Here is a 27,446-nt window from a genome sequence, read left to right on the forward strand (position 1 = left end):
CAAGTACTTACTGGTTAGGACCAGCATGAAATACAGACATTTCAAAACACGAAAGTGATATATCTTGGTAAGTACTGAAAGCTGACCTCGTCAGCTGCATGTTACAAAAAAAAAAATCAAATATTTTCTATGATGACTGATCCAACTTTTTCTTATTATTTTGTATTTTTTATTAGAAATAATACTAATTTATCAAGGTTGCCAAGAACAATGAGGCAGATTCTTGAAAGCCGACTATAAGAAAAAAATGTTTTAGTTATCTATAGCAATCAGTTACACATAGCTTTCATTTTTCTAGAGCATTATGTGAAATTAAAAAGTTTTCGGCATTATTAAAATTGATGACCTATCCTTAAATGGAAGAACAACAAGCACAACCGCTACAAAAAAGTATGACACTGTGCATCACGGAGCAATGTAAACTCACCTCGGCGCTGGGGCCTCTTCAAATAGTTGATTAAATTGGGTGCCGAGAGTTTGACCACTTGCTGATACTATCCAAAGGATAGGAGATCAATTTTAAAAGCCCGGAAAACTTTTTTAAAGCTGTACATTGATTGTTTGCTATGGACAATAATGACAATTTTCACAAATCTCCGCCCTTGTCTTCTACCAGTCATCACACTTTTCTTATTTCTCAAATACATAAGTCCTGTATATATCAATCATGCTTGAATAGTATTACAAGGAATCCCAAATATTCATCAAAGTCCCATTTGCAGTTAAAATTACCAGTGTTCTATTTTACAGATATAAAATGATTTCAAGAAATATACAAACAGCAAGTTTATTTATTAAAATGTCATCAGGAGAGGCAGGTCACATGTAGCGTACGTAGGCAAAAAACTAGTCAACGCTCTCTATAAAAACACCAGTAATGAATTCATAGCCATTAAGGTTCTACTTGAGGTTTCAGTAGGAGCATTTACTTTGTAGCACTTAATGAAGAAAAAAGGGTAAGAAATTTGGGCAAAGTTGAAAATGTGTAATATTTAAAGAGTTATATAGACTGAAGTATAAAATTATTCTTCTATTCCTCTCTTTGGTAATGTGACTGTCCAAGTATAATGTTATTCGAATTTAGTACTCCAGAATACCAAGAAGTAAAGTTAAAGAACCCAGCCAATCTGACCTGATGGGAAATCCTACAAAAAATTTACTGACCAGAAAAAAACTCATGGACCATTATTGACTTCTAAAAGAACTTTTCTATAGAGCCATCTCACACTTCCTTTACTGAAAACAGGCACAACATGCTAAAAGAGATCCACATATTTCAAGCAGTAGATGGTCAAAATCTTGTGTCAGAGATGAAAATCACTGAGAGCTATTGAATAGTTTCCTGTGCCTTATATTTAAAGAAATCAATGGATGTCTCACCTTATTGTTCTCACCACTGTGATCTTCCAACATGTTTCAACAACATACAAGAAGATCACTTTCCATTTTGAATGAATATTATGATTGACCCAGCATCATCTTTCCAATAAATGGAGGTAGACCTACTGATGTGCCACATGTACATGAACAACCAATTTCTATACTGTATGGTAAATGATACCAATTGATCTTCAAGCTGGAGGTCCATTAGCGCACTCCTTTGGTTGTGGTCTCCTCTGTTAATTTCTGTAGACTTCTGAAAATGACTTACAACAGAGCACTGGAAACTTATTAAATTATACTGAATGACTCACTTAAACATAAGCATACAAGCTGATAATTCACTGTAGAGTAAACTAGGTATTTCAGTCACATAACTACTTGCATGGATCAAGACATGGATCACTGTCTATGTAGGTGGTGATTACTCTTGTTAGGTAACAGCAACTATCCTTAGTGGCAAAAAGAAACAGATAAGGAGTTATATGGCCTGAATATTAGGTGTTCATTCAAGAAGTTTACATTTGAGGGGACATTGTCAGGTTATTAGTTAAACAGCATGAAAATAAGCAAGTTAGCAATTGACTTGCTTTTTTTCTATTTGCTGTCATTCTCCTGCAGTAACAGCTTTTATCTTTCATAGTGTACAGCTTGTTTCTACGGAGCTCAGCCACTAGTGCCTGTCCAGGCCTTTGCAGAGTGTGCAGTAGATACATTAACACCTAACATACCAGCCACCTCTGTTTATCCCATTGATTTCTAATCAGCAGATATCAGCTCACCTCCTTCCCCCTCACTCTCAGCTCCTGATGAGCTACTGTTATTAATCTTGCAAAATCACCAGCCCTGCAAGTTTCAGATCAGGTCACCAAACCATGGCCATAGTTCTACTAATACTACAGCTCTGTTACTTTCTAGAACGGTCACTCAAAAAGAAGTGTTTTCCCCCCAGAAACCATGAAGTGAAAGGGACTGTAAGGAGAATACAAAGCTCTGACCTGGTCAAGAGACAACTTGAGAATACTCCTTTAAAGCTAATTAAAATGTAAGCTTCCACAAATAAATTCCTGTGAACGATGCAGCATGAGTAGAGATGCAATTGGAAGCTCCTAAATTGCAATGTAAAATCTATAGCATCCCCTTATCTGCAATGTACCATTTATAATACTGGTGTATTGTTGTGTGACTATAGGGTCACCACAGGCACTGAGGACTTAGCATGATTGATACCCCTATATTGTAGCTAAGCCTCTGATGTCAAGCATGCATATTGATATTCCCATACACGGAGCTGTTTGTACAAGTTGGAGACAGAGATTTCTATCTGCACAGCTCTGCACAAGACTTAAGGTACCTTCACACGAAACGACATTATAACGATATCGCTAGCAATCCGTGACGTTGCAGCGTCCTCGCTAGCGATATCGTTTTGTTTGACACGCAGCAGCGATCAGGATCCTGCTGTGATGTCGCTGGTCGCTGAATAAAGTCCAGAACTTTATTTGGTCGTCCGATCGCTGTGTATCGTTGTGTTTGAAAGCAAAAGCAACGATACCAGCGATATTTTACACTGGTAACCAGGGTAAACATCGGGTTACTAAGCTTAGGGCCGCGCTTAGTTACCCGATGTTTACCCTGGTTACTAGCGTAAAATGTAAAAAAAACAAACAGCACATACTCACATTGCGTCCCCTGCAGTCTGCTTCCTCCTCTGACTCAGCGCCGCAAAGTGAAAGTGAAAGCAGCACAGCGGTGACGTCACCGCTCTGCTCTCACTGTACGGCGCTCAGTCAGTCAGGAAGTGGACGCAGGGGGACGTGAATGTAAGTATGTGCTGTTTGTTTTTTTTAGATTTTACGCTGGTAACCAGGGTAAACATCGGGTTACTAAGCACGGCCCTGCGCTTAGTTACCCGATGTTTACCCTGGTTACCAGGGGACCTCGGCATCGTTGATCGCTGGAGAGCGGTCTGTGTGACAGCTCTCCAGCGACCAAACAGCGACGCTGCAGCGATCGACATCGTTGTCACTATCGCTGCAGCGTCGCTTCGTGTGAAGGTACCTTTAGGCAAGTCGTGTACATAGATGTATGTGTGTTTCATGTCTATATTGTACGCCATATTGATGATAGTGTGTATAGCAATATACGCAATCATCAGACTCAGCCATCCAGATCTTGGCTCAATGATTGCATTTTATGAAAATGAAATAGTGCAGATTGCCAACTGGTTTGATATGTAGCATTTAGAAAAGTGAATACTAATTGTTTACATCACAAAAGGTGTTCTCTGGGGTCAAAGTGAATTTTTATAATCGCGTTATGTGAATGCAGATTGCTGAATCCTGACAGTGTGCATTGTGCACACTGCCTCAATTCCGTTCTATTGTCATCACACGACCACATGGATATGATTACATCCAATTAGGTTAATTGGATTTTGTTTTGTGGTTTGGATACCCGTATTTTTGATTCAACCCCCTTTCTCCATGATTACATCCTTGCAGTCACATGCGAACAAGTAACTTTCCCTGTTTCTCTCAATGTTTTATTGAGAGAAGTAGATGAGAAACTATGCAAATTGCTCACACTGGCAGAAGAGCAGAATCCCCAATAGGGTGCAAGAAGCATCCAATCAGAATTCTGAAGGGTGACTGCAGAAATTCATGGAAAGCCCCTTTAAGATTTTGTATTATCAACTGTGAAAGTTAATTCAGTATAAATTTAACTGAGAATGATCTAATTTTGTAAATGATGTGTACAATGTGTATATGTGCAGTATTTTTATAAAATGTTTGACAAGTTTTAGAAAATAAAGTCTGCAGAATCCATTAAAGGGAATCTGTCACCAGGTTTCGGCTGTGTTATCTGTGATCAGCATATTGTAGAGACACCACTCTGTATAACCCGGGCCACAGCTTTCTGTGTATACTGTACACTTACAGAAAACTGCCTAATAGTGGTGGGAGTGGGGGTGCACGGAGCAGGAGCATACATGGCACAAGGCAAATATTCCTCTAGTGATAATCTCCTGCTGATAAAACTGTGATTTTTTTTAAAATAACACACAGCCTAAGAACTGACAGTTCACTGGAATCAGGAAATCTGGCCCTACATCAGGCTGCTCTCAGATTGCATAGCAAAAACCTGCTGACAGATTCCCTACACAAAGTTGGCAAAGTTAAGATTTTTCAGGTGAATTTATGAAAAAAAAACAACTAAATAAACTGTACTCACTTCCTAGGAACCAGCGAAGGCCGTTCCATGGTCTGTATTTGCACTGGCAGAAATTTAAAGCGGCTGCAGGACCACTGGAACTGTGATTGAGTGCCACAGTCAGGTGACTGCCGCAGCACGTCATTGGTGACCTCACTAATGTCGCACTGAGAAATCATCTGCCGGGAGTAAAGCTTTTTTGTTGTTTTACAGAATATGAAGTCACCTGAAAAATCGTCATTTTGCAGAGAAAATCTTTTAAGGTATCACAAAGTACTGTGTACAGGATCCAATCATGTGCATTAGTACTGTATAGTGATGAGCGAGTGTACTCGTTGCTCGGGTTTTCCTGAGCACGCTCGGGTGGTCTCCAATTAGTTGTTAGTGTTCGGAGATTTAGTTTTCCTCACCTCAGCTGAATGATTTACAGCTAGTAGCCAGGCTGAGTACATGTGGGGGTTGCCTGGTTGCTATGGAATCCTCGCATGTACTCAGCCTGGCTAGTAGCTGTAAATCATTCAGCTGAGGTGAGGAAAACTAAATCTCCGAACACTAACAAATACTTGGAGACCACCCGAGCGTGCTCAGGAAAACCCGAGCAACGAGTACACTCGCTCATCGCTAGTACTGTAAGGTTATTTTTTGAAAAATGGGGTTTAGCAAATACAGTCTATAAAACTTTTAAAGCTCTGTTCACATATGTTTGAATTTCATACATTTTCATTGCTTTTGATGGTTCTAATATTCTCTTAAAAAAATCTGATACACCCTTAGTAGTGATGAGCGAGTATACTCATTGCTTGGGTTTTCCCGAGCACGCTCTGGTGGTCTCCGAGTATTTTGGGCACGCTCGGAAATTTAGTTTTTGTCACCTCAGCTGCATGATTTGCAACTGCTAGACAGCCTGAATATATGTGGGGATTTCCTAACAAATGGGCAACCCCCACATGTACTCAGGCTGGCTAGCAGTCGCAAATCATGCAGCTGAGGTGACGAAAACTAAATCTCCAGAGCATGCTCGGGAGAACCCGAGCAGCAAGTATACTCGCTCATCGCTAACTCTTAGGGAAAAATGACTCTTAATGAACCAGTACAGATTAGGACAGAACCATAATATCTGTCATGGATTTAAAAAAAAACTAAATCATATGACATCAAGTGTTAAAATAGCCTTGTTGTCTTTTCAAAAACATCTTTAAAGGGATTGTTCAGCCTTTGGCTACAAGTCTGCTGCTGTCTGCAGTCACTCTATATGACTGCAGACTTGTGAATCCTCACATCGCGCACACTGTGTGCTGTGAGAATTCTCCAGTGCCAGAGCCTGGAGAGGAAGGTGTGTGACTGCATGTGACTGTATGTGATTTGCATACCTGTGGTCACGTGGGCACGGCCTTACTCAATGCAAGTGTATTGAGCCTAGTCTACATGTGACCGGAAGTATGCAAGCATGACATGACCGCCTGCTCCCGATGCTGGCCGTAGAGAATCCTCACAGCGTGCAGTGCATGTCATGTGAAGATTCACAAGTCTGCAGTCACATACAGTGACTGTAGACTTGCTACCTAAGGATGGACAACTCCTTTAAGGAAGTGTAAAATAGAGGAGACTAAATGAACTGCAGACCACTGCAATCTCGACACAAACCCCTTCATATTTCTTTGCAATTCCAACCAAACAATGGTAAAATGTGCCCGCATGAATAATTACATTAATAATCCATCACTGGTGTAAAGTAAGTAGATATTATAGTATATGGGGCAAATTATTAATCCAATGAAAAAGGCATGTCCACTCCTGTACGCACTTCAAGTATAAAATTCTGTTTTGAAAAAGAAAAAAAATTAAAGTGTGTGATAGCGTTTTCATTTACACAGCAGTTTAATGCTTATAAAATAATACAAAAAGTTGTATACAAACATCCATAACAATGACAATTCATAAGGGTGGTCTCTTTTTAGTGCACCATATACCATAATAGGAGAAGGAAACTGGCTTATGGCATACATATGGGATGCTGAATGTTGACACTACCATAGAAAATAATATCAGGGCAAGCTACATCACTTCCTGGAACAAAATCGTACAAAAACATCAGCTTCTAACTAGATATAACATAATACTGATAGCCACAGTTTAACAATGAGCAACTGTGTTCTTGGTGGTCTCCATCTAATGTAGTATAAAAAACAGTTCCTTTTATGTCCATTACGTGACTCAGGTAACTTCGGTCATGGATGAAGAGTGATTCTGTTGGAAAGAATACGGATAATTGCGTTAGGTACATAGAATGATAGTAGGAAGTGATGTACAGTATGTGTATGAAAAGAATGTTCGAAAATTATCATATGCAGGTTACAGACATCACGGAGCTGCTAGCAGTAATAAATAGGATTGCGGATAAACGTTCTAAGCTGCTGACGTATTGGGCCAGAGAAAGCCAATTTTAAATTTTTACCCTTCCTTTTTTCCTTCCCTTCTTCAAAGAGCCAAAACTTACTTTCTCCATTGACCTAGCCCTTTGAGGGCTTATTTTTAGGTGGCACGAGTCACTTTATCATTTAATGTACTGGGAAATTGGTAAGAGATTTAAAGTTGTGTGAATTGCTGAAAATGAATACAATGTCAGGTGACTTATACCTTTTTTCTTTAGCCCCCCCTTGGGGACTTATGATCTTCTGAATGCTTGCTTGTACAATATACTGTAATATAAAATATGCCTTTAGACTCAGTCATTGGCTTAGTATGTGAAGGGAGATACACGTTACTGTGCATGCTGTGGTCAGTGATGTAAAACCAGAGTGTTTTTGACTCCAGCATGCTAAGTACTGAGAGGGTTAATAGGAACCTATGTTGTGGGCTGGTTTTAGTGGACCTTCATAGAGCTGGTGGGAGGTTGTACACCGTGTCTCCGCCTGCAGAGTCCTGACAGGACCTGTGTGAGGTCAAGGTCCAGTGATCATTACATGGGATGTTAAATATCGGGCCATGAGAGTCAGGCATGGGTGAGCAGGACCTCCCACATAGCTCCAGGAGGAGCTAAGGACTGTGCGGGTTAATTGCAAGTTAACCTTACAGGGAATGGACTCATAAGGACTGTGTTTTTGTTTGTTTTACTGATATGTGAGCAAGGCTCGGTTTATTTCGCTGAACTCTGCCAATCTTTATGTCATCCCCAATAATCCAGCAGGTGATTTCTCTACCAGAACAGTTCAAGAGTCTACCTGAGGAAGCAGCTAGGTGTGTGACAACCCCTCACAGCCTAAACCATACATTAGCACCCGACATCTGTCATACAGCCTAGACCGAGACTAGAAGTGCCAAATTAATCACAAATCACAGCTGCTCATGCTGTTCAATAAATTTGGTGCGACTTTAGACACTTTGTATTACTTTTTGTCAAATGCTAAGTACTTTAGCTCACTGTACACCTTTTTGTGCTCCAAAAATTAGTGTCACTGTGGCACTTTTAAGCCACACCATCTTTCTGCTGAGTCACGGCTATTTTCCAGATAGCCACATACCTATGTCTAGCAAACCGCAAATAGTGATAAAGAAATAGCATGTTCATCTGTTTTTGCCACAATTGTTGTCAGTTTTCACAGGTTAAGCTTATAATCTGCCATATTAAATTATTAATCAAAAAATACAAGGCCTGCACCCCAAAACAGTATGAAAGGGTAGTGCAGAAAGAGTCACTGACGGTGCCAGGATATAATAGAAAATCATATACAAACTAAACACCACGAAATATACTAAAGGTAGCAAAAAGTTTATTGAAAATAATACAAACAACAAGAGAATAAAATAGGGATATGACAGAGTACACCAGTGGTGGATGGCTCCACAGAAACCAGACAAGCAGTCAGACATATGTAATAGTAAAAACCAGAGGAAAGACACTCCCAGGCTCTAAGTAGTAGTGCATATACATAATTAATGAGAATATAAGGGAAGGCTGTACACCGCCCCTAAAGATGAAAGCCAACTAGAACCGTTGAGGTCTGAAGTAAATATGGGAATAATACCTGACTGAGTGCTGGAGTTCTGGGGACGGTGGCATCACAGAACTCCAGCACTCAGTCAGGTATTATTCCCATATTTACTTCAGACCTCAACGGTTCTAGTTGGCTTTCATCTTTAGGGGCGGTGTACAGCCTTCCCTTATATTCTCATTAATTATGTATATGCACTACTACTTAGAGCCTGGGAGTGTCTTTCCTCTGGTTTTTACTATTACATATGTCTGACTGCTTGTCTGGTTTCTGTGGAGCCATCCACCACTGGTGTACTCTGTCATATCCCTATTTTATTCTCTTGTTGTTTGTATTATTTTCAATAAACTTTTTGCTACCTTTAGTATATTTCGTGGTGTTTAGTTTGTATATGATTTCATATTAAATTATTATTGATCCCACAACAGTGAAAGACGACTCAAATAAATAATTATCACAATATTGTTACTTTCTTTAAAATACAGTTGATAAACACATTTGTATTATTGTTAGCGTTCAACCATTACATTAAGGATATATCTATCTGCAACAAACCAAAGATATGTTCCATCATGTAAATGGGTTAGTTCTGTACTATTTAAAAGGAACCTATCTCCAGGTTTTACCAATATAAAGTAACACCACCACTTTTAAGGCCTCGCCTGCATCATTCCAGTAAACTGTATAGTCATGGCCAAAAGTGTTCCATAAAATAAAGTCTTTCTGCCATAAAATTATTGAAATTACATATGTTTAGTTAAACACATTTATTTCCATTGTGTGTATTGGAACAACACAGAAAAACAGAGAAATAAATGCAAATTGGACATAATTTCACACAAAACCCCCAAAATGAGCCCGACAAAATTGTTGGCACCTTTCCAAAATTGTGGGTAAGCAACTTTACTTCAAGCATGTGATGCTCATTCAAACATACTTGTGGCAAGTAACAATCTCAAAGTTACAAGAAGAGATAAGCGAACGTGTTCGGAAAATGTTCTCCAATTTCAACTTCATAGCACATTCGGATTCGTGTTCACTTTCATGAGTATTTTTACTCAAAGTCTGCAAAGTTTGGTCATAGTTCGGTAAATCATCATGTTTCCACTAATGCTTTTGTTATCACTTTGGCTAGGATAGTGGTGCTGTATGATATGTGGGGGAACAGGGTGACGTGTTTGATGAGGGGACGGTGTGTGGAGAGGTTAGAGGAACGGTGCACTGTTTTTTTCCTTAACTTTGAGTGCGATGATTCTGGCAGCCAATCAGGACGCAGAAACCTTAAACAATGTCATGTCCAAAGGACTTCTGTGCTGGGCTGCCAAAGTTTCATGTCCCTGGCCATATAAAAAGCGGACATCTAGTTTTGCTGGTGCCATTTTCTCAGTATCACAGTGCAGAGAAGATGCTCCTGATAGTGATGCAAATTAACTTATAAGTTAGCTAGATGGAATCCTGTCCAGTGTGAAATTGAATTTCTAGCATCTAACTATATTGTGCCAAAACTGTGTTGCAGTCTCCAGAGACCAAATTAGCTAATCCAAATCGTTTGTGGTAAAACTGTGTTTCAGTGACAAATCAGAAGGCCATATTTCCTCTTAAACATCGTTAGGTATAACCGTATTGTTCAGGCACTATCTAAGAACATAAATAGTGATTGTTCATATAGTGACAGGTGACTTTCAGCTGTAGGCCTAAGCTTGTGAAACAGCAGTTGGCAAAGAGGGGAAGGCTACTTACAACATGAGTAGGAAAAACTGAGGTCATGGTGGAAGGAGGAATAGGCTTGGTCTTTGACGTGTACATGGGTAGGTGTTAATATTAATGAAAGCTCAACTGAAAAAAACACCATCTTTACAGGTTATATGTTAAATTTGCAAAAAAAACCTCAGTTTAGGCAAAAATTGCAATAATTTAACAACTACATGCAAGAACCGGCACATGCACTATCAACATAAGTTAGTGTGGGAATCTCACTGCACTAAAATGCGAAAATGCGGACTAGCTGTCCTTGCCAACCACCGGCCATGCCATCAACCCCATCTACTGCTTCTTGCTCCTCCGTCACCATGCCAAGTCTTCTCACACAGGTCTCCGGCTGCAGAAACTCAGCTTGTTTACCCACTACAGTCGGGCTGAGTAAGATTCCGTCAGCTGTTATGGAAGTGGACATAACTGCTGCTTTTCTATCACCCAGCACAACACATCTTTCTCAATCCACCATAACATCTCTGCCTGCACCTAACTCGCAGTCCAGCAGTTTTTCCTGTTCTGCATACTCCACCATCTCTCAGCACAGCAGCCAGCCCTCTGTCCCGCAGTTTTGGTCACGTAAAAGAATGTTTTCTCCTATGTCTGGTGAGTTGCCTGTGTAAGTAGGGCTCCCAAACAGGATGGTCTGCACTTACTTTCAGTCAACTACCTGTGTTACTTTCCTTACATTTTTCTGCAAATATTATTGCATGAAACTGATGTTTGTGCCATCTGAGTGAGGCTGGATTAAAAAAAGAAAATTGGATGTGCTGCCTTAGGTATCAGGTCTATCAGCTAAGAAGGCTTACACCGCTTTCTTAACCACCAGGTCCTCATTGAAACTCATTGAAACTTAATTTTGACGCTGTAAATGTTTGTCCAAACCCTGATACCTCATGCATGGCCCATGTGGGTCAATTGATCAGCCAACTATCTGTGTTACTTTCCTTACATTTTTCTACTAATAGTACTGTATGAACCTGATGTGTGTGCCATCTGAGTGTGGCTGTAATAAAAATAAAAAATTGAGGTGTTGCATGAGGTATCAAGGCTTCCACCTTATATGGCTCCCTTAACCACCAGGTCCTCATTGAAACTTAAATTTCAAGCTATAAATTCCGGGCAAACCCTGATACCTCATGCATGGCCCATGTTGACTGCTTCTGTGCCATTATAAAAGGTGCTACTGTGGATCAAATGATCAATCATTTACCTGTGTTACTTTTCTTACATTTTCTACCAATAGTACTGTATGAAACTGATGTTTGTGCCATTTGAGTGTGGCTGGAAAAAAATGAATAAATTGGGGGTGTTGCATGAGGTATCATGTCTACCAGCTAGAAAGGCTTACACCGCTTCCTTAACAATCAGGTCTTCATTGAAACTTCATTTCTCCAGACCCTGATACCTCAATGAATTGCACATGGCTGACTGCTTCTGTGCCACTATAAAAGGTGTTACTATGTGTCAATTGAAAAAAACATCTACCTGTGTTACTTTCCTTACATTTTCTACTAAAAGTACTGTATGAAACTGATGTTTCTGCCATCTGGGTGTGGCTGGAATAAAAAAAAAATAATTGGAGGTTTTGCATGAGGTATCAGGTCTACTAGCTAGGAAGGCTTGCTCAGCTCCCTTAACCAGCAGGTCCTCATTGAAACTTCAATTTCAAGCTGTAAATGCTGAGCCAGACCCTGATACCACATGAATGGCCCATGGCTGAATGCTGTTGTGTCATTTGCAAATTTTTACTGTGAGTCAATTGATGTCACTTTTCATGGTGTCTGCTCCTAATTTTAGCTGCTTTTGAAGCATTTTGTTACCCCTTAAGGGTGTATATGTTTGGTTTGGCCTCTCATTGAATATAACAGGGATCAGAAACATTTGGCGAACTGTTCGCCGACTCCGAAATGAAACGAACCTTGAAAGGTTCACTCATCTCTAGTTACACATTTATCCCCAGATATCTCAATGTTCCTTTGTCCACAGTGTGCAACATAAACAACAAGTTTATGACCCATGGCACTGTAGCTAATCTCCCTGGACATGGACGGCAGAGAAAATTGATGAAAGATTGCAACGCATGATAGCTTGGATGGTGGATAAGCATCCCCAATCAAGTTCCAAAGAAATTTGGGCTGCCCTTCAGGCTTACGGGACATCAGTGTCAGTGGGAACTTTCCATAGACATTTCAATGAAATGAAACGCTATGGCAGGAGAACCAGGAGGACCCCACTGCTCACAGAGACATAAAAAAGCTACACTCTAGTTTGTCAAAATGTATGTGAGTCAGTTTGCCAAAATGTATGTGAGCAAGCCAAAATCCATCTGGGAAAGCGTCTTGTGGACAGATGAGACCAAGATAGAGTTTTTGGTAAAGCACATCATTCTACGGTTTACCAAAAATGGAATGAGGCTTAAAGTACACAGTACCTGTAGTCAAATATAGTGAAGGTTCAAAGATGTTTTGGGATTGTTTTGCTGCCTCTGGAACTTGATGCCTTGATTGTTTGCAGGGCATCAGGAAATCTTTAGATTATCAACAGACTTTGAGTCACAGTGTAGTGCCCAGTGTCAGAAAGCTGGTCCTAGGTCATGAATCTTACAGAAGGACAAAGGCCTCAAACGTCCATCAAGAAAAGCACCCAAAAATGGATGGAAACAAAGCGTTGGAGAGTTCTGAAGTGGCCAGCAATGAGTCCGGATCTAAGTCCCATTGAACATTTATGGAGAGATCTTAAAATTGCTCTTGGGAGAACGCACCCTTCAAATATGAGATATCTGTAGCAGTCTGCAAAAGAAGAGTGGTCCAAAATTCCAGTTGAGAGGTGTAAGAATCTTGTTGATGGTTATAGGAAGCAACTGATTGCAGTTATTTATTCTAAGTGTGTGCAACCAAATATTGAGGGTGCCAACAAATTTGTCCAGACCATTTTTTGGGTTATGTAAGAAATTATGTCCACTTTGCCTTTTTTTCTCTGTTTTGTGTGTTGTTAACATACACACACACACAAAGGAAATAAATATGTGTATTACAAAACGTGTAATTGCAATGATTTTATGGAAGAAATACTTAATTTTCTGGGTGCTAACACTTTCAGCCATGACTGCTTTGCTCTGCCCTCGGATGATGAAGGATACGTCTTCCACATGAAGCAGAGAATGAGGGTGATGATTGTAGGAAGAGAGGAGGCTCCGGATCAAGATCAGAGATGCACATCGGACCGGATAGCAACATCTGTGAGTATAATAAAGGGTCTTATTTCTGCCTTGCAGAGGGGATTAGGGACATATATACAGCATTCTAGAATAGTGTAAAAGAGGGCTTCAAGGTGGTAGCACTACTTCATATTGGGAAAACCTGGTGACAGATTACTTTTAACAGTTGATACAATTTCTAAAATACATTTGCAAAAGATAGATATACCAGTAACATGTGCACTGCACATCTTTGAAACCATTTCTACTATTTTAGCAAATAGATCATAGAGTGTATTGAGTATGAGAGCGAGGCCAGACTGCACAGGTCTTATCTGCAATCTTTTTTGATAGACCACCCCACAAATAAGTGAAATGTTTTTACTAAGGCTATTTGCAATTATGCTTATTTTTAAAACTTATAAAGAAACATTAAAAAAATCTTTTGCTTTTCGAGTTATCATTAAAATGTATGAGCTCATATGCATCAAAATAAAGTTGTTGATTCTGTATTTTCCACTAGAGGGACCACTTGCTCTTTATTAAAGAACGATGTAAAAGTCTCTTGAGATAGCTTGTCCTGGAACTCCATGGTTACATGTGCTCCCACAAGTAAAAACCCAGTAAATTTTGCAGACTGGGAATGGAGAAACGTAGCTCATGAGACCACAGGGACCACAGTGGAAAAGAAAAATGGAGCTATCTAGTATTCCACTAATTGCATTAATATAGCACATTATTTTCCTGTAACTTCTTCCCTATTAATATTTTCTATTCTTGGAAATAAGTATTTTGTCAGCATTTTACATCAGCACTAGTGTTGAGCGATACCGTCCGATACTTGAAAGTATCGGTATCGGATAGTTTCGGCCGATACCCGAAAAGTATCGGATATCGCCGATACCGATACCCGATACCAATACAAGTCAATGGGACACCAAGTATCGGAAGGTATCCTTATGGTTCCCAGGGTCTAAAGGAGAGGAAACTCCCCTTCAGGCCCTGGGATCCATATTAATGTGTAAAATAAAGAATTAAAATAAAAAATATCGATATACTCACCCTCTGACGCGCCCTGGTTGTAACCGCCATTCTCCGTTCATAAGAATGAGCGCTTGAAAGTCCTTAGATGACGTCACGGCCTGTGATTGGTCGCGGAGCGGTCACGTGACCGCTCCGCGACCAATCACAGGCCGCGATGTCATCTAAGGACTTTCAAGCGCTCATTCTTATGAGCGGAAGCTGCCGGTTACTTCAGTGAGGTACAGGCTGCGCCGGAGAGGTGAGTATATCAATATTTTTTATTTTTATTCTTGATTTTACGCATTAATATCGATCCCGATACCGATTCCCGATATCACAAAAGTATCGGATCTCGGTATCGGAATTCCGATACAGCAAATATCGGCCGATACCCGATACTTGCGGTATCGGAATGCTCAACACTAATCAGCACTTGTAAACCAAAACCAGTAGTGAGCAATAAATACAGAAGTGGTGTCTGTGTTTCTATTATACTTTTCCTTTAAATGTTCCACACCTGATTTTGGCTTATACAGTTGTGTGAAAAAGTGTTTGCCCTTTTCCTGATTTCCTATTCTTTTGCATGTTTGTCACACTTAAATGTTTCAGATCACCAAATAAATTTAAAGATTAGACAAAGATAACACAAGTAACACAAAATGCAGTTTTTAAATGAAGATTTTTATTATTAAGGGAAAAATAAATCCAAACCTGCAGGGCAATGTGTGAAAAAGTGACTGCCTCCTAAACCTAATAACTGGTTGGGCCACCCTTAGTACACTGCTAAAAATAAAGGGAACACTTAAACAACAGAATATAACTCCAAGTAAACCAAACTTCTGCGAAATCAAACTGTCCACTTAGGAAGCAACATTGTTTGACAATCAATTTCACATGCTGTTGTGCAAATGCAATAGACAACAGGTGGAAATTATTGCCAATTATCAAGACACACTCAATAAAGAATTGGTTCTGCAGGTAGGGACCACAGACCACATCTCAGTACCAATGCTTTCTGGCTGATGTTTTGGTCACTTTTGAATGTTGGTTGTGCTTTCACACTCGTGGTAGCATGAGACAGACTCTACAACCTAAACAAGTGGCTCAGGTAGTGCAGCTCATCCAGGATGGCACATCAATGTAAGCTGTAGCAAGTAGGTATGTTGTGTCTGTCAGCGTAGTGTCCAGAGGCTGGAGGCGCTACCAGGAGACAGGCCAGTACATCAGGAGATGTGGAGAGGGTGATAAGAGGGCAACAATCCAGCAGCAGGACCTCTACCTCAGCCTTTGTGCAAGGAGGAACAGGAGGAGCACTGCCAGAGCCCTGCATAATGACCTCCAGCAGGCCACAAATGTGCATGTGTCTGCACAAACGGTTAGAAACCGACTCCATGAGGATGGTCTGAATGCGTGACGTCCACAGATAGGGGTTGTGCTCACAGCCCAACACTGTGCAGGACGCTTAGGCTTTTGCCACAGAATACCAGGATTGACAAATTTGCCAATGGTGCCCTGTTCTCTTCACAGATGAAAGCAAGTTCACACTGAGCACATGTGACAGATGTGACAGAGTCTGAAGACGCCGTGGAGAGCGATCTGCTGCCTGCAACATCCTTCAGCATGACCAGTTTGGCAGTGGGTCAGTAAGGGTGTGGGGTGGCATTTCTTTTGAGGGCCGCCAAGCCCTCCATGTGCTCGCCAGAGGTAGCCTGACTGCCATTAGGTACCGAGATGAGATCCTTAGACCCCTTGTGAGACCATATGCTGGTGCAGTTGGCCCTAGATTCCTCCTAACACTGGACAATGCCAGACCTCATGTGGCTGGAGTGTGTCAGCAATACCTGCAAGATGAAGGCACTGAAGCTGTGGCTGGCCCACTCGCTCCCCAGACCGGAATCTGATTGAACACATCTGGGACATCATGTCTTGCATCATCCACCAACGTCACGTTGCACCACAGACTGTCCAGGAGTTGGCCTCATCAGGAGCATGCCCAGGCTTTGTAGGGAGATCATACAGGCACGTGGAGGCCACACACACTACTGAGCATCATTCCTTGTCTTGAGGCATTTCCATTGAATTTGGGTCAGCCTGTAACTTCATTTTCCACTTTGATTTTGAGCATCATTCAAACTCCAGACCTCCGTGGGATATTAGTTGTGATTTACGTTGATCATTTTTAGGTTTTATTGTTCTCAACACATTCCACTATGTAATGAATAAAGATTTATAACTGGAATATTTCATTCAGTGATATCAAGGATGTGGGATTTTAGTGTTCCCTTCATTTTTTGTTCAGTGTATAAACAACTGCAATCAACCATTTGAAATAACTGGCAATGAGTCTTTTACAATGCTGTGGAGGAATTTTGGCCCTCTCATCTTTGCAGAATTGTTCTATTTCAGCCACATTGGAGGTTTTCCAAAGCACAAACCGCCTTTTTAACATTATATTACAGCATCTCAAATGGATTAAGGTAAGAAATTTGACTAGGTTACTCCAAAGTCTTAATATTACTTTTCTTAAGCCATTCAGAGGTGGACTTGCTGGTGTGTTTTGGAACATTATCCTGCTGCATAACCGAAGTGCGCTTCAGGTTGAGGTCACAAACACATGACATTCTCCTTCAGGGTTTTTTTGGTAGACAGCAGAATTCATGGTTCCATATACCACAGCAAGTCTTAAAGGTCCTGAAGCAGCAAAACAGCCCCAGACCATTACACTAGCACTACCATATTGAAATCCTGTGCTCCTTCTACACCAGATGTAATGGGACATACTGTACACCTTCCAAAAAGTTCAACTTTTGTCTCATCAGTTCACATAGTATTATCCCAAAAGTCTTGGGGATCATCAAGTTGCTTTCTGGCAAAGCGAAGATCAGCTTTATTTATTGCTCAGCAGTATTTTTCGTCTTGTAACTCTGCCATGCAGGATATTTTTGCCTAGTCTCTTTCTTATGTTGGAGTCATGAACACTTACCTTGAGGCAAGAGAGGCCTGCAGTTCTTTGGATGCTGTTGTGGGGTCCTTTGTGACCTTTTGGATGAGTCACCACTGCACTCGGGGTAATTTTGGTCAGCATATGACTCCTGGGAAGGTTTACCATTGTTCCACGTTGTCGCCATTTGTGGATAATTGCGTCACTGTGGTTTGCTGGAGTCTCAAAGTTTGGGAAATGGCTTTATAACTTTAGAGGATCTTTTGGTCTACTTCACTTTGTCATGAAGGTCCTATTTAAGTGATTTCTTGATTGAGAACAGGTGTGGCAGTAATCAGACCTGTGTGTGGCTATGGAATTTGAACTCCGTGTCCCAAAAAATGTGAATAAACCAGTTGACTTATGCTTTAAGGGGTGGCAATTACATTTTCACAAAGGGCCTTGCAGGTTCGTTTTTCTATTTCCCTATAACAATAAAGACCTTCATTAAAAAAAATGCATTTTGTGTTTTCCTGTGTTATCTTTGTCTAATATTTAAATTTGTTTGGTGTTTTGAAACATATACGGTAAGTATGACTAACATACAAAAGATTAAGAAATCAGGAAGGGGGAAAACTTTTACACAACTGTAAATACTGATGTAAAATACTGACCAAAAACTGAACGTGTGACCCGGGCCAAAGACTGTTTGTCTAGAGTGTGTATTTCTATTTAAAGGGATTTTCAAGAACTATTTTTTTTACTAAGGGCCTAAGACAACCTAGCAGGTAATTGCTAATGACCTGCCTGTTCTTCCCATTTCCTGCACAGAGCGGTTATTGATGGCCCCCGCTGGCGATTCAGCTGCTCAAAGTCACCAGAATATTATAGAAATTTTCTATCAGAAAACAGATTTACTATCACATGTTGTGTTTCTCATAGCAGGGAGCTGGTCAGCTCCAAAATCAGTATTAAAGTGTGCACTTGTAGTGGACCGTGGGCTGGGAGCAGCCTTGACTTTAGGGTATATCACCCTAAAATCTGCTGCAAATATAGATGTGTTAGCAGGAAAAAACACCTTTTGTCACATTTTTGTGGATGTATTTTTTCCCCTTTCATTAAAATGGGTAAAAAACGTTGGAAAAATACCGAAAGACTTGGCATGCTACTGTTTTGAAATTGCTTAAAATCTTCAAGAAATAAATAAGTAGTGTGTGCGTGAGATATTAGAAATCTCTTTTACGTGACTGGAACAGTAAAATGCAGAATTTTTCACAGTAAAAATACCGGAAAAAACTTGATGTGTAAACGCAGCCTTTGTTTTAAGATCTACTGGATAGTTTAAAAAAAAAAAAAAAACATTCTGTATGGTCATATGCAAATGTGTTGCTTGGGGCACTAGGCAGGTGAAAAATTGACAGCCCTGATTTACCTGTGAGAGGAAGGATGCCATGGACCGCATGAAACCACCCATGGTGCTGGAAGCATGGTATGTGCATGTGAACATAAATAATGTTTTCTCCAAAACAAATGATTCTTAAACTGCAGATAAGGCTCCTCTTAGTGCACTGTAGTACTGCTTTAGGAGAATCCCTTCAAACATGATGTAGGGGCAGTGGCCCTGATTCCAGAGATGTGTCACTTATTGAGCTGCTTGCTGCAGTTTTCATAGAATCACTATTATATCTGCTGCACATCAAGTAATTCTTGACCCCAACCAAAACACTGATTGGCAGCTATGTACACAGTGCCTAGGCAGAAAGCAGCCAATGAATACGGAGGGTGGGGTAATTAGAGTTCACAAGGCACCAGGTTTATTAGTCCTCAAGTAACAATGTCCTGTTATATTATCAAAACTACAGCAAGCAGTGCAGTAAGTGATACATCGCTGGAATCAGGGTCTCTGTCTTAATGTCATGCTTCTCCCAGAGTAGGTGGCAGAAACCTGGTGACAGATTAACTTTAAATACTTATTGTGCCCCCATAACAAGAGGACATAACAATTTTAATACCGTCCATACATTAGACGGCAATAGAAAATCTATCCAATTTTTTTTCAATTCGTCAACAGTAATTTTAGTATGAACGATTTGTTCAGCATCAGCTGGATGTAATAAAGACAACTGGATCCACAAATGAATAATACCTGTGCACTCAAAGTCTCCAGAGGGCTCTCAACTCTGGGAAAAGCCATCAGTGGCATTCCTCGTGTGTCTTCAGGCTTCGGCTTAGATGGAGCGCCATGTGTTCCTTGAAAATTGTGCACAACGCACAACCCCTGAGATAATAAAGATGCATTGTTATAACAGGGATCAGTAGAATTATATTGCCATTCAATGGTTGCATATCTGGTAGCGCAGTAAAAAAAAAAAAAAAAAAAAAAAATCACATGGAGAGTTCCCCACCATCAGTACTCTTATAGGGGCTACCATCTTATTGTAAAAATGTGCAGCAATCACAATATGCTTTACTGGAAATCCATATTCCATCTTCCATGTCTTTTCATGCACAGCCATGTAATAGGAAATCCCGGACAATCTCATTTACCGGTACATCCATCTCAATATTACAGAATTATTCACATTATACTTTCCACTGAAGGAGCATATTTCCCACTATCTAACATGCCCCGGCACTGGCTGATGATGGGCTCAGCACTGATGGGCTGGCTGTCAGTCAGTGTGTGGTCACAGCAGACGCTTACTATGCACTGTGCAATGACTGAAATCACACCTGCCGCACCTCTGACTGTAAGTCGGAGGCTGCTGGGAGAATACAAAGGTTCATTTCTTCACGATAGCCGGGCTTTCAGTGTGGCATCCGCATGGCTTTACAACGCCATTTGCTGGCAGATCAATCCCTAATCTGCAGGTTAACAGCATTTTTTTCCACTTAATGAAGCCCAATTGCATGAATTACTTTTAGTGCAAAATACAAGCCTATAAATAAAAAAAATCATTAAGTAAGGAATATCATTCTTTAACAAAAGACATTCATTAAGCAGGCTAATTACAAAATTTTAGCAAACAAAACACAAACATTTGTAGAGTACACACGTGTTCAAAATTGTTGGTACCCCTCGTTCAATGACAGAAAAACCCACAATAGTCACAGAAATAACTTGAATCTGACCAAAGTAATAATAAATAAAAATCTATGAAAATGAACAAATGAAAGTCAGACATTGCTTTTTAACCATGCTTCCACAGAATTGTTAACAAAATAAAACTCATGAAACAGGCCTGGACAGAAATGATGGTACTCCTGAAGATAATGTGACAGAAGGGACATGTTAAATCAAGGTGTGTCCACTAACTAGCATCACAGGTGTCTCTAATCTTGGAATCAGTGAGTGGGCCTGTATATAGGGCTACAGATACTCACTGTGCTGTTTGGTGACATGGTGTGTATAACACTCAACATGGACCAGAGGAAGCGAAGGAAAGAGATGTCTCAGGAGATTAGAAAGAAAATTATAGACAAACATGGTAAAGGTAAAAGTTATAAGACCATCTCCAAGCAGCTTGATGTTCCTGTGACTACAGTTGCACATATTATTCAGAAATGTAAGATCTATGGGACAGTAGCCAACCTCCCTGAACATGGCTGCAGGAGGAAAATTGATGACAAATCAAAGACGAATAATATGAATGGTAACAAAAGAGCCCAGGAAAACTTCTAAACAGATTAAAGGTGAACTTCAAGCTCAAGGAACATCAGTGTCAGATCGCACCATCCATCGTTGTATAAGCTAAGGTGGACTTCATGGGAGACGACCAAGGAGGATACCATTGTTGAAAAAAAATCATAAAAAGCCAGACTGGAATTTGCCACACTACATGTTGACAAGCCACAAATCTTGTGGGAGAATGTCCTATGGACAGATGAGACAAAAATGGAACTTTTTGCAAGGCACCTCAGCTCTATGTTCACAGATGGAAAAATGAAGCATAGCAAGAAAAGAACACTCTCCCTACTGTGAAGCATGGTGGAGGCTCTGTTATATTCTGGGACTGCTTTGCTGCATCTGGCACAGGGTGTCTAGAATCTGTGCAGGGTACATTGAAATCTCAAGTCTATCAAGGGATTCTAGAGAGAAATGTGCTGCCCAGTGTCAGAAAGCTTGGTCTCAGTCGCAGGTCATAGGTCTGGCAACAGGATAGTGACCTAAAACCCACAGCTAAAAACACTCAAGAATGGCTAAGAGGAAAACATTGAACTATTCTGAAGTGGCCTTCTATGAGCCCTGACCTAAATCCTATTGAGCATCTTTGGAAAGAGCTGAAACATGCCATCTGGAAAAGGCAACCTTCAAACACGAGACAACTAAAGCAGTTTGATCTTGAGGAGTGGGCCAAAATATCTGACGAGAGGTGCAGAAGTCTCATTGACAGTTACAGGAATCATTTGATTGCAGTGATTGCCTCAAAAGGTTGTGCAACAAAATATTAAGTTAAGGGTACCATCATTTCTGTCCAGGCCTATTTCATGAGTTTCATTTTTTTTTAAATTCTGTGGAAGCATGATTGGAAAGTAATGTCTGACTTTCATTTGTTTATTTTCATAGATTTTTTATTTATTATTACTTTTGTCAGATTCAAGTTATTTATGTGACCATTGTGGGTTTTTCTGTCATTACATGAGGGGTACCAACAATATTGACCACGTGTGTAACTGTCACTTTAATTTGCAATGTATCTTATCACAGAAATCTGCATCTTTCTCCATCAGGACTGATCACTCATTTAAAAAAAATCTCAATTCATGGGCACCTCCCTTCTTCTTGCGATGCTGCCCTCCTTCTTGCTTCGTGTGGATGATGCGTCTCCTCGGCACCGCGCCCCTGCGCAGGGGCACTTCTTTGCCCTGTTGAGGGCAGAGCAAAGTACTGCCGTACTCAGGTGCTGGGAAAGGTCAAAGAGACCCGGTGCATGCGCACTGCAGCAGAAGCGCTGTGCCGAGGAGACTATGGATGACAAAAGGACGCGTCATCCACATGAAGCAAGCAGGAGGACGGGGATCATACGCTGGGAGGAGCCGTACCAAAACCAGCGACGCTCATCGGACCGGACCGCTGCCCAGGTGAGTATAACAAATTGTCTTTTTCTTCTCTTGCAGGTCGGGTTGGGGCAGATATACAGTACAGACCAAAAGTTTGGACACATCTTCTTAACAAAAAAGTGTGAAACAACTGAAATTATGTCTTATATTCTAGGTTCTTCAAAGTAATGTTAAGTATATAATTCCACATGTGTTCATTCATAGGTTTGATGCCTTCACTGTGAACATACAATTTTCATAGTTATGAAAATACAGAAAAATCTTTAAATGAGACGGTGTGTCCAAACTTTTGGTCTGTACTGTACAGCATTATGGAATGCTGTATATCAGCCCTGAAAGGTGATGGCCGTATCTCTTATCGGCCAAACATGGCGACAGGTTCACTTTAAGACAGATTTTCCCATGAATTGAGTATTTTGAAAATGAATTGTCAATCCTGGTTGAGAAAGAAGCAGATTTCTCTGATAAGATACATTGTAATTTGTGATGAGCGAATACACTTGTTACTCGAGATTTTCCGAGCATGCTAAGGGGTCCTCCGAGTATTTTTTAGTGCTCGGAGATTTAGTTTTTCTTGCCGCAGCAGAATGATTTACATCTGTTAGCCAGCATAAGTACATGTGGGGATTCCCCAGCAACCAGGCAAAACTAAATCTCCGAGCACTAAAAAATACTCGGAGGACCCCCGAGCGTGCTAGAGAAATCTCGAGTAACGAGTATATTCACTCATCACTAATTGTAATGTATTGACAAGCATATTTAGATTTATGAAATAAAAATGGAAATGATTACTTTTTAAATAATTGGCACTGCCTAATAAGCCTAATGGCAGTCAGAGAGTCATGCATGCCTCCAATGTGGCTCATGCTACTGCCACAGTGCCTTAAAAAATATTAATATTGATGGCCTATCAGTAGGATAGGTCATCAACATCAGATTGGTGAAGGTGTGACACCCGGCAGCCATACTGATCAGCTGTTCCTTGTGCCTGCAGTGGCTGGATGCTCTGAGTTGTGAAAACATACAGCACAACTCCACCAATATAGTAGTGACCATGGCCGAGTATCGCACATCCACTCCCAATTCGAATGAATATGCAGATGCCACTTACCAAAAACAAAGCCACAGCAGTGCCCAGAATGAAACCACCGATAACATCCACACAGTGGTTTCTGTATTCAGATACACGATTCAGTCCGGTAAGAAATGCAGAACAAAGGGTCCCAAGGCAGAGGACAGGTTTAGCTAGTCTGCTGCTTTTCGTTTTAATTGTGCTCGTGATGTACATCTGAAACAGAAGAAAGAATCTCTTGTCAGTTCAAAGGGATTAGGACTCTTTTAACTGTGTCATCAAAAGGATTTAAAAGTTCTGCAAGACACATCTGGAATTGTAAAGTGCCTACCTGAAAAAGCATTATTTACAGACAGCCAGAACATACTAATAAGGCTACAACAATGTATGGCATGGGCTGATGGACACAAGTGAAGAATTGGAAACCACAGGGTTACTATGAAGTGCATCAGCTCAAACACATTAGAATAATGTCGTACCTACCTACCTACCGATTTTACTGGGCTAACCATTTAATGTACCGTTCATTGGGCAGATGTCACTGTTCTATAGCCAAATTGGTTCCGAGATGAAAACAGTTGATCTCAACTAATTATGTGGTGCTGAAAACTAATAGGATGTTTACATTTGCGATTTGACTCTAATTTTCAAGATCCAGAGGAAGTTGTAATTACTTATGACACCTTAGAAAAATTGTGTCTTTATTATTTCATCATCATTATTGCATTGTTAGTAGCTATTCTATTACATCGCCTATTTAGTCTATTGAGCCTTCAGTATTCTATCATTTTAGGGTGACCAAACAAAAAACGTCAATTTAGCTCCGATAATGTAATCCTAATTACAGTTGCATCACTAACTTTTATAAATGCTCTCTGTGTAAGGTATACAATTTTAGGATTTCTTAGCTTAGTTTTTTAGCATATTGACATGATTCTATACATTTTTTTAGATATGCCTCGTTCTTGCATTAACAAAGTGGATCGTTTTTGCTGTAGATGCGGATAAGTCACTTTGGCGGCAGAAAGGCAAAACTTGACTACCATGATAAGGAAGGCATACAACCTGTATTTTGGCTGCAGAATAGGAGATCACAACAAGAGTTGAACTCCACACATATGCTGTAATAGATATGAATCATTTAAGCATGCCATCATACATCCATTACTTAAAAAACCCTCCCTCGACCAAAACTGTGCCGCTAATTATAGACCTGTCTCTAATCTTCCCTTCATCTCTAAACTCCTGGAACGCCTGGTCCACTCCCGTCTTACCCGCTATCTCTCAGATAACTCTCTTCTCGACCCTCTTCAATCTGGCTTCCGCTCTTTACACTCTACTGAAACTGCCCTCACTAAAGTCTCTAATGACCTACTAACAGCTAAATCTAATGGTCACTACTCCATGCTAATTCTATTGGATCTTTCCGCAGCATTCGACACTGTGGATCATCAGCTCCTCCTCACTATGCTCCGCTCCATCGGCATCAAGAACACCGTTCTCTCTTGGTTCTCCTCCTATCTCTCTGACCGATCCTTCACTGTATGTTTTGCTGGTTCCTCCTCCTCTCACCTTCCCCTTACTGTTGGGGTTCCTCAAAGATCAGTCCTAGGCCCCCTCCTCTTCTCTTTGTATACTGCCCCTATTGGACAAACAATCAGTAGATTTGGTTTCCAGTACCATCTCTATGCTGACAACACCCAATTATACACCTCTTCTCCTGCTTTCACTCCGACCTTCTTAGAAAACACCAGTGATTGTCTTACTGCTGTCTCTAACATCATGTCCTCCCTCTATCTGAAACTGAACCTGTCAAAAACTGAACTCCTCGTGTTCTCTCCCTCTACTAACCTACCTTTGCCTGACATTGCCATCTCCGTGTGTGGTTCCACCATTACTCCAAAGCAACATGCCCGCTGCCTTGGGGTTATCCTTGATTCCGAGCTTTCATTCACCCCCCACATCCGATCACTGGCTCGCTCTTCTTATTTGCATCTCAAAACATTTCTAGAATTCGCACTTTTCTTACTTTCGACTCTGCAAAAAACTCTTACTGTTTCTCTTATTCATTCCAGTCTGGACTATTGTAACTCTCTACTAATCGGCCTCCCTCTTACCAAACTCTCCCCGCTCCAATCTGTCCTGAATGCTGCTGCCAGGATCATATTCCTCACCAACCGTTACACCGATGCCTCTACCTTGTGCCAGTCATTACACTGGCTACCCATCCACTCCAGAATCCAGCACAAAACTACTACCCTCATCCACAAAGCACTCCATGGCTCAGCACCACCCTACATCTCCTCTCTGGTCTCAGCCTACCACCCTACCCGTGCCCTCCGCTCCGCTAATGACCTCAGGTTAACATCCTCAATAATCAGAACCTCCCACTCCCGTCTCCAAGACTTTACACGTGCTGCGCCGATTCTTTGGAATGCACTACCTAGATTAATACGATTAATCCCCAATCCCCACAGTTTTAAGCGTGCCCTAAAAACGCAGTTGTTCAGACTGGCCTACCGCCTCAACGCATTAACCTAACTATCCCTGTGTGGCCTATTAAAAATAGAAAAAAAAACAAAAACAAAACACATAATCAGGTTCCTTGCATCGTGTTCTCATACACTTTATGCAGTTAATAGCACTCTGTGTCTGTACTGCTACATACTTAGGCAGTTAACTGGTTCATGCAGCTTTACATGAACACCCGAGCCTTACACTATGGCTGGTCCAAATAACTAAAGCAATTGTTACCATCCACCTCTCGTGTCTCCCCTTTTCCTCATAGTTTGTAAGCTTGCGAGCAGGGCCCTCATTCCTCCTGGTATCTATTTTGAACTGTGATTTTTGTTATGCTGTAATGTCTATTGTCTGTACAAGTCCCCTCTATAAGTTGTAAAGCGCTGCGGAATATGTTGGCGCTATATAAATAAAAATTATTATTATTATTATTATTATTATGCATCACATCTTACACAGTGGTTGAGAAGAAACAATGTATGCCTTTTGCAGTCCCAATGATCTAGAGAGAGCCATCCGATCACGCTATCAATTGCTATTTATGCATGTGCCTTCTGAGAAAAAGAGGACTTCAACTCTATAGCACCACCTGTTGGAAGTTGCGATCCTATAAGTCACTACAGTTCCGTGTTAGGTGGTTGGTGTGTATGCAATTGAATTTTGCCAGGTCCCCATCACTTGTCTGTTTGTATCTCGTATCCGGTGTTCCTGTTATTCCTCCATAGTTAGTCCCTGTTTCCTGCTACAGATTCGGTGGTGTCTGAATCCTGAAACCCCAACTGCGGTACATGTACCCCATCTCCATATCGGCGGTACTTGTTTGCCACCCTTGAGGCACAATACCCAGGCCAAAATTGTGAGTCTATCCCTGTGGCCATTCAGTCTGCACCGTGTGAACCTGTCCCAGTAGCCATCCAGTCTGCACTCTGTGAAACTGTCCCTGTGGACGTCCTGTCTGCACAGGGAGAACCTGTCTCAATGGCCATCCTGTCCACACAGTGAAAACTTGTCCCAAGTGGCCGTCCTGTCTGAATTTGTCGCAAGAGGCCACCCTGTCTTAACTTGTCCCAAGTGGCCGTCCTGCTTTGTCTGAGAATCTGAAGTAACGTCTCTGCCCTGTGATATCAGCAACTAATGACATCTCCCTGGAGTGGCATCTGGCAGTTACCTGTGGCACGAGTCTGATCTCACTATTAGATGCTCCAGCGAACACCACGTTAGCTGCTTAGTCACGCCCCTCAAGTTTAAGTCTGATCTGTGGCACAGTGCATCCATGAACCACGTGTGCCACTGTGGCCTACCTTAAAACACTCT

At 41.0% G+C, this 27,446-nt stretch overlaps 1 protein-coding gene across 2 annotated transcripts in view; it reads right to left on the reverse strand.

Annotated features, from left to right (window-relative positions):
- Positions 1 to 6,447: 6,447 nt before the first annotated feature.
- The window catches only part of PLPPR1 (phospholipid phosphatase related 1), a 287,389-nt gene continuing 266,390 nt past the window's right edge, over positions 6,448 to 27,446 (reverse strand). The window contains exons 6-8 of one of the 2 annotated variants that reach the window (XM_077250553.1): positions 23,652 to 23,828; positions 19,626 to 19,757; positions 6,448 to 6,840 (exon numbers count right to left, since the gene is read on the reverse strand). In XM_077250553.1, the coding sequence (XP_077106668.1) occupies positions 6,808 to 6,840; positions 19,626 to 19,757; positions 23,652 to 23,828 (342 nt within the window). In that variant the 3' untranslated portion in view covers positions 6,448 to 6,807. Of the gene's footprint in view, positions 6,841 to 17,821; positions 17,966 to 19,625; positions 19,758 to 23,651; positions 23,829 to 27,446 lie in introns of those variants that run through there. The other variant, XM_077250544.1, reaches the window with a different exon arrangement.

Source organism: Ranitomeya variabilis, chromosome 1 (assembly GCF_051348905.1).
Source record: "Ranitomeya variabilis isolate aRanVar5 chromosome 1, aRanVar5.hap1, whole genome shotgun sequence".
Classification (NCBI taxonomy): domain Eukaryota; kingdom Metazoa; phylum Chordata; class Amphibia; order Anura; family Dendrobatidae; genus Ranitomeya; species Ranitomeya variabilis.